The sequence below is a fragment of the Schistocerca piceifrons genome, chromosome X (genome assembly GCF_021461385.2).
Source record: "Schistocerca piceifrons isolate TAMUIC-IGC-003096 chromosome X, iqSchPice1.1, whole genome shotgun sequence".
NCBI classification, from domain to species: domain Eukaryota; kingdom Metazoa; phylum Arthropoda; class Insecta; order Orthoptera; family Acrididae; genus Schistocerca; species Schistocerca piceifrons.
Window position 1 is genome coordinate 402,435,653 of NC_060149.1, and position 7,542 is coordinate 402,443,194.

Sequence of the window (7,542 nt, forward strand, 5' to 3'; positions counted from 1 at the left end):
TTATAGAGATCGAAACTGTCCCGAAGATCAGGGCGGAGCCAATCATGTGGGACATCAGAGGGAGAGGACCATTATTTGGCTGTAAAGGCATGACAGAACCACCTTAGTACTGCACGGCAACTGGCATCTGACCTCACTGCGCCCACTGGACATGTTGTACCGAGGCAAACGGTGTAGAGAAAGCTTCAACAGAGTGGTCTTTAGAGACCTGCTGTATGTGTACCTCTGATGCAGAGAAGGGGACTTCTAGAGTGGAGTTGCAACATGCCTCCTGGATGGTCAAACAGTGGTCCAATGTTCTTTTCACAGATGAGTCCCAATTTGGTCTGGGAGTGATTCTCGATGGTTTCACGTGGAAAAAGCCCGATATCGAGGAGGACCCCTTATGGTGTGGGCAAGGATTATGTTGGCCACTCAAACAGCTCCTTGTGAATCTGTATGGGTGAGTTGGCAAGTTTTAACTGGTGTCAGGTATCATGAACAGTTCTTCGGACCTCATGTGCAGTTGTTGCAAGATGCTTTGGGCCCAGACTTAATATTGATGGATGATAATGCTCGACCTCATAGAGCACAGGTTGTTGATGTTTTTTTGGAAATGGAAGATATTGCCCGCATGGCATGGCCTGCTCGCTCTCCCGATTTGGATCCCATAGAGCATATCTGGGATACACTAGGGAGACAGGTTGTGCCATGTCAGCATCCACCAACCACTCTCCGAGACTTGCGAGCAGCTCTGCAGGAAGAGTGGGCATTATTGCCTCAACATGAGACTGACAATACCATCCACAGCATACCTCCACGTTGTCAGGCCTTTATTGCTGCAGAGGTGGTCGCACCCCATACTGTGCACATTAACCAGTTGTCAGAATGAGTGTGCAAAATCACTTAAGTTGAAACAAACGAGGAACATTTTTGTCTACTGGTATGCATGTTGCAGTTGGTTATGTTCTGTATTCTCTGCATCATTTCTACTGTACTATCATCTGTTTATATTGTTTTGTGACAAAATAACTGCAGCCTTGCAAATTTTTCTTTTGTTGCTTTAATTTTGTACACCAGTGTATTTCAGCTATGATTATGGCAGTGAGAGAGTGTTTACTATAGCAACATGTTGCCCTCATTGTTATAAAGTGCTTACTTTCTAAAATGGCAGCTGCTTTCAAAATCAGTTCCAGTTTTGCTGCAAAAGCTGTATCTTATCATTTCCTTTTGCTACTACTTTAATTGAGCTGCTAATCCTGGCAAGCTGACAGGTGTAGCTTCATGAATACCAAGTTACATCATCAACAAAAGAAGAGAAAGTCTCTGTACAAATTCGAAACAAGTGTCAGTGACATAAATCTGTATTTTGTTAATCATCTCAGTATCAAAAAAGACATGAAAAATTACAGAAGCAATAAACAAGCTAGCTAGTATGCATTACCTATGGCAGATCTTGAGCCAAAAAATATATGAAAGCTCACACTCACACATTTGCCTATTTCTTCAGTTTTGCATCTGCTTCGCCGGCCACTGTGGCCGAGTGGTTCTAGGTGCTTCAGTCTGGAACTGCACTGCTGCTACGGTCGCAGGTTCAAATCCTGCCTCGGGCATGGATGTGTGTGGTGTCCTTAGGTTAGTTAGGTTTAAATAGTTCTAAGTCTAAGGGACTGATATCCTCAGATGTTAAGTCCCATAGTGCTTAGAGCCATTTGAACCATTTGCATCTGCCACACATTCATTTTTTTCCCTTGTGAATCTTCAATTTGATTTGTTATTCTGTGGAATTGATGTATTAGTCAGTTATCAATAATATGCCCACATTTTGATGCTACTCCTGATACTCTAGTTGTGTATGATACAAGACCAGTCATAAACATAGACCGTTTCAGGTCAACAGTATATAGTATCTGAATGTTTCTTTACAGTTTGAACAAGGTCATTTTGCACACATTTTTAATTTTGTGAAAATAAGCTTACGCTGCATTCCAAACAGGAGAAGTGTGCAAATCATTTGTATTTCTCAATGGTGTAATCTGCTGTTGGTTTGAAACTGAGCCTTAGAGGGGACATCTGGGAGTGCAACTCCACTGAGGACTGGCTGGAGGGGGCTGTGGATAGCGGTGAGGATATTGTGAGTTGTCCATAAAGTTCTTCATGTTGCTAACTTCAGTTGAGACTTGGCAATATTGCTGCTGATGTTTGGCATCTCATAAGAGTTCATGCATTTTCTGGATGGATGCTAAAAGGTCCTGCTAAATTCTCATTATATTCTCTTTTGATATTGATGAAGTAATCTGAATTGTCATTGCATTTATATGACATTGAGATTGTAAATTTAATTTTTCGACCCTAGAAATGTCAGTTCAGATTTAAATTTCAGCTGGTTTTGTATTTCGTATCTGCATTAACTACCACCAGAGCAATGGCAGAAGACTAAATGAAACAGTGTCATGATTGCTCTGTGGTAGCACGCTCGTCTCGTGATCTAAGGTAAAGGTAGGTGCTGGTTCAGATCTCATTGGACTACCTTTGTGTATCACTCCAGTTTCTTTTTCTCTGCAATTAGCCAGAATGGAATTCAGTAATGAAAAGATAAGAAAATCTTTGTATTTTGCCAACTGAATGATCAGCCAGTTTTTATTTATTTTAAACCACCCACATTCCTCTGTTATGCAATAAACTTAATTCATTATAGTATGTTATTGCTACTATTATTTCTATTATTCATTCACTCATAAAAGTTTTCCTTTCCCAATTTGGTACCAATGCACATGACTAGTGAATATGGAAGAATGGAATGTGGGTTGTTTAGCCATGCAGAATATACAGATTTATCTTGGCATCTTGTTTTCATGACAACAGGAAAAGCCCAATAAGAAAAGATGACAACGAAAGACTGGTCACACAGGCAGAACTCTGCAACAGTTTCTGTTGGTTTATTACTGTGACGGCAGATATATTAATCAACAATTGAATGTGTGGTATGGGCTCTGAAACTGCCACAGGTAGCTACAAATTTGTGGGCATGACCATGGTTTACTTTTGGCTCAGCTGCTGGTTATAGTGTTACAGCCATGAATGGAAGACCATGATGATTTTGTTCCACTGCTGTTCGAATGAGTTATGCCAATGGATAAATGAGGGTTTCTTCCTGCTGTTATTTACACAACTAGTCCATGTTTCACTTGTGACGTGCAATTTCGAATACAGTTTGTAAGCTTCTCACAAATGCTACCCAGTATCTCATGGGAGCAGGCATAGTGGTCTGCTTTATGAATACCAAGCAACAATACACAAAAAATGTCATTGGAAACATTCGAAGGAACAAACAGTGACATGGATTAGGATCCTTTGTATCATTTAGGGACTAAACAAGAGAGGAACATTATGAAAGCAATGAACAAGCTGTTAATTTTTGCATGAAATATATAGATATTAAAGTGAAAAATGTATGAAGGTGCAGAATTGCACATTGCTCACATCTTCTGTTTAGCTTCTGTGTTATTGAACATAATTTTCAGATTCTTCTTTTATGAAATCCCAAATGGATTGATTACTTGCATGTCGTCAAATAATTAGTTAACTGCATTTCTTCTTGCTTTCATCCCCACCAACATATATCTGCTTTCTAATGATACTCATGAAATTTTATTTGTATGTGGCTAAGACTGCACATAGATAAGTCAATTTCAGGGTGCAAAGTGTTTGATATCGTACTGTTTCATGACGTGTGGGGCAAGGTCGATTTCCAATTACTTTTTATTCATTGAAACAGCTTCCATTGCAACCTATCAAAGTAAGTGTCCATAAAATTCCTCAGTGTATGTAATCACATTGTCAGTATGAAAAATTCTTTGGACATTTCGGCCACTGTTGCAGATGGCTGTTGGAAGAATTTTACATATTAACAATGCAGTCACAAATCTTGAACAATTTTATGGATATCAGCAGTGCCTGCAGAAGCATAAATTTATATCAGAGTAAGTGTTTTATTCATTTGTATTTTTGGGATATTGTGATCATAGTGGAGAATTATATACATCAATATTTCACACACTGTATGCTGCATGAGCAGAAACTAATATCACTAGCTTTGCTATCCCTGCACTGATATTATATAACACCTATGTTTACAGCCTCTTCTGTGCAAGACAGAACATTCTAGATTAAATCTAATTGAATGAATTAAATACAGATAGCCTAAAAGGTGACATTAGAAAGTATCAGGAGATAATGCTGCATAAAATACAAAACACGCTCATGCCTCCCCTCCAAGAGCCCATACAACATGAGCGCAACAAGCATTTCACTACGTAGATGCTCCTTAGCCCAGCTAAGAATTGCCAAACTCATTGCAAATATTTAGAAACCCTTGATAGTGCATTTACTTCAACATGTTGTCTTGAGTTTTTCTGTTAAATTCACATTGCATTCCCTTTCCACGCCAATGACTTATGCTAATTGATGCTCATGTAATACAAGACACAGACAGAAAATTTAATTTTTGGACCCCAGGAATGTTGCACTTCACATAAGTAACAACTGCTTTTATCTATAACATTGCATTGTGAGGCAAAATGACTAATACCACAATGAAAAAGAGCTGCTGTTGGCAGGATCTCATTAGATCAGTGGTTCCACACGTCTTGTGATGCAAGCATGGTGTGAGTAGTCAATTCTAATCCCACTGTGCAGAAGAGTGTTCTAGGTTCTTATTTACCATTTTATTTTAATTCAGCTGCAAATTACTAGAGTAAATTCTTTCATCTAAATCTGAAGATGAACTTTACACATTAAGTCTCCTCACGAGCTCTTCTCAGGAAGCTGTGTTAATAGTCACAGATGTCTGCTTTGCAAATACCAAGCTTCTTCACATGAAGAGCTCTGACTTGACTGTCAATAATACGAACTTGAGTTTTATTTATTATGTAGGACCCATACGTCAGGACAACAGTTGCGAAGTGAATATGGTTTCACAGTGCTAAATCTATGTAATAGGAATTAGGTACCTCTGCAAATGTTTGCCAACACCAGCAATAGCAACTTCCATCCTCGCTTCAAAAATGGGCAACTTTTTTGACTTAAATCTATTTGAATACCTTAAATATCACTTTTGATCAGCATTAAGTTCTTCATGAATCCATACATGGACATCAAAATGACCATTGTGCCTGCATTGCTATAGAGGATGAACTGCAACGTATTCACACAGTTTATTGCATATATTTACCGTAAGAAATCAAATGACAATAAAACACATTACACCACAGTTACTCTCTGTAGCTTGGTGAAAATATGAATTCCTGACAAAAAAATTGCACGAAGAATCAGTTTTAAAATAAAGCATTACTAATGACATTAAACTTCATAGTGATATACCCTGATTGGATCACAATCTACAAAAATTAATTTTGAGCGATACTTACGTCTTGTATATTAATGTAATACAAAACTTGTCGTACTGAACAGTTCGTCTGCACCTGGTGCTGTCAAGCATGAAATGAAAATAGTAGACATTTTCTGTAGAGCAACACTCAATCACAGTAAAGTATTTTATGCGATTCAGAGTGATGAGGAGTAGCTGATGCTTTTGACACAGACAAGGGAGCACATTGCCGCCATGGCAGTCGCTACTGGGTCCCAGAAAATGTTCAAAGGCAGAGAGTCTGCCCAGAAATCTTTCTCAAAACTGTTGTTGGATGGAACTGTTATTACTGGTGTGTCAGAAAGTGAAATACATATTTTGCTGTGCTACCATTACACTCAGAACGTCATCATTCAGACAAAGGAGATTTAAAAATTCAAGCAACAAGCAGTTTCAACTGCAAAACAATACATTTAGATGACACACAGTGCACTGGAAGACCACAGGTGTACATGTGCATAACAGCTTGAGCAGAAGACAAGACTTCCTACAGGAACTGGCACAACGAACGAACTTCACAGTTTGTGCAGGTAGTTGGACTTACAGTATTATAATTGTGGCCATGTTATTTGTTTCATGTTGTGATCAACATAGGCCTAGACTTTCCGGTGGCCGGTCGCTGGCTTGGTTTTGTGTCAAAGATTATACCTATCTTTTATAGTTGAAACATTGATGCTTTTTTTCCGTCTATTCTCATACCTGGTGTTTGTATGTAGTCTATTTCAGCTGGCCAGAACCAAATGCACCTCCTACATGGCACTTACTTGGGTATATAGCAAATGAGAAACCTTCTGCTATTTTCAAGATATCTGGATTGAAGAAAACTGTTCCCCATAGTGAACTGACACCATTTGCATTTGGACAGCAAATGATGTCACACAGTGCACAAATTGGAATATCGGTGGAACCTCTTTCAAATGTTCATCAGCAGGCGGCTCTCATCACCAATCAGGCAGCATCGTCCTTTTTGGAATTTGGTCAGAAAATGATCCAGAACTTCATAAACTTCACATCTAGTTTTGCTGTAACAGCCCAGCAGATTAACCCTGTGTTAAATGAGACATATGTGCCTTTATCTACTTTGCAAACCTGGTATACCAACTTCGAACGCCGATTGCAACAGAATCCATATTTTTGGAGATGAAGTGACATGTCTTTAGGCTTGGCTACATTGTTTGACCTTAGATGTAATTTGTATGCCACAAAATTTGAAACATGAATTTAATTTCAGGATAAAATGGAGGTGACAGAATTGGTACTATATTAATTCCTTCAAATGTCACCTTTTCTGTAGTATGAAATTTAAATAACAATAAATTGAAATATTTAAGTGTGTGTTTTATAAAATTGGATTGTTGGAAGGTACTTTAATGTGGGCAACATACTGTGTTGTAGTTTCTGGCATTATTGAATAAATAGTGTGTTACTATTTATTCATATATTTTTTTGCACTATCAGAGAGAAGTGCAGAGAGCAGAAGGTATTAGTCGTGCCCAGCACAAAAAAAAAAAAAAAAAAAAAATATTGTAGTGAAAGGACCAAGTAAGAGGCAACTTCTCTACATCATGCTGGTAACTGAACCTAAGAATCTGCACATTTGTTTACCCCCTTCATTCAGAACAACTATGGATTTACAGCTACCCTGCAAAGGCAACAAACAGTCATATATTCCATACTTGAGGCTGCTCAAACACAGTACTAAGAAGCAGCCACCAACTGTCAACAGTACAACGGCTGGCAAAACCTGAAGCATGTACAGTGTATGCCCAAAGATTCAAACTTTTGCCAACTACAACTTACGGAGCCAAGAGCTAAAGATAAAGTGAACAAATAGTATGTGATATTATCATATTAACATAATTTAAATAATAGTTTACTTTTTATTGTGCATTTTATCCATAATTCTCAAAGAATGTTTTTTTTTGTCAGTTGATGTACTTATTTTAACGATAGTAGTTTGAGAATGTGCAATGTATACAATTCATTATTTTTTGTGTGTACATATTTTGTTTCTATTTGATCATTGATTGTTGTCTTTGATTATGGGAGTCCATGTTGAATGTTGTGCTAACAACTGTTTCAAGAGCTGTTAATTTGACATGTACAAATTATTTGTTGATGTGATATTATACTCT

General features: G+C 38.0%; 1 protein-coding gene across 1 annotated transcript in view; it reads left to right on the forward strand.

The window, feature by feature from the left end:
• Positions 1-6,950, forward strand: part of LOC124722967 (protein OPI10 homolog) — a 95,783-nt gene extending 88,833 nt beyond the window's left edge. Inside the window, exon 3 of the mRNA XM_047248136.1 lies at positions 6,124-6,950. Within this exon, the coding sequence (XP_047104092.1) occupies positions 6,124-6,551 (428 nt within the window). The 3' untranslated portion in view covers positions 6,552-6,950. The remainder of the gene's footprint in view (positions 1-6,123) is intronic.
• Positions 6,951-7,542: the final 592 nt, after the last annotated feature.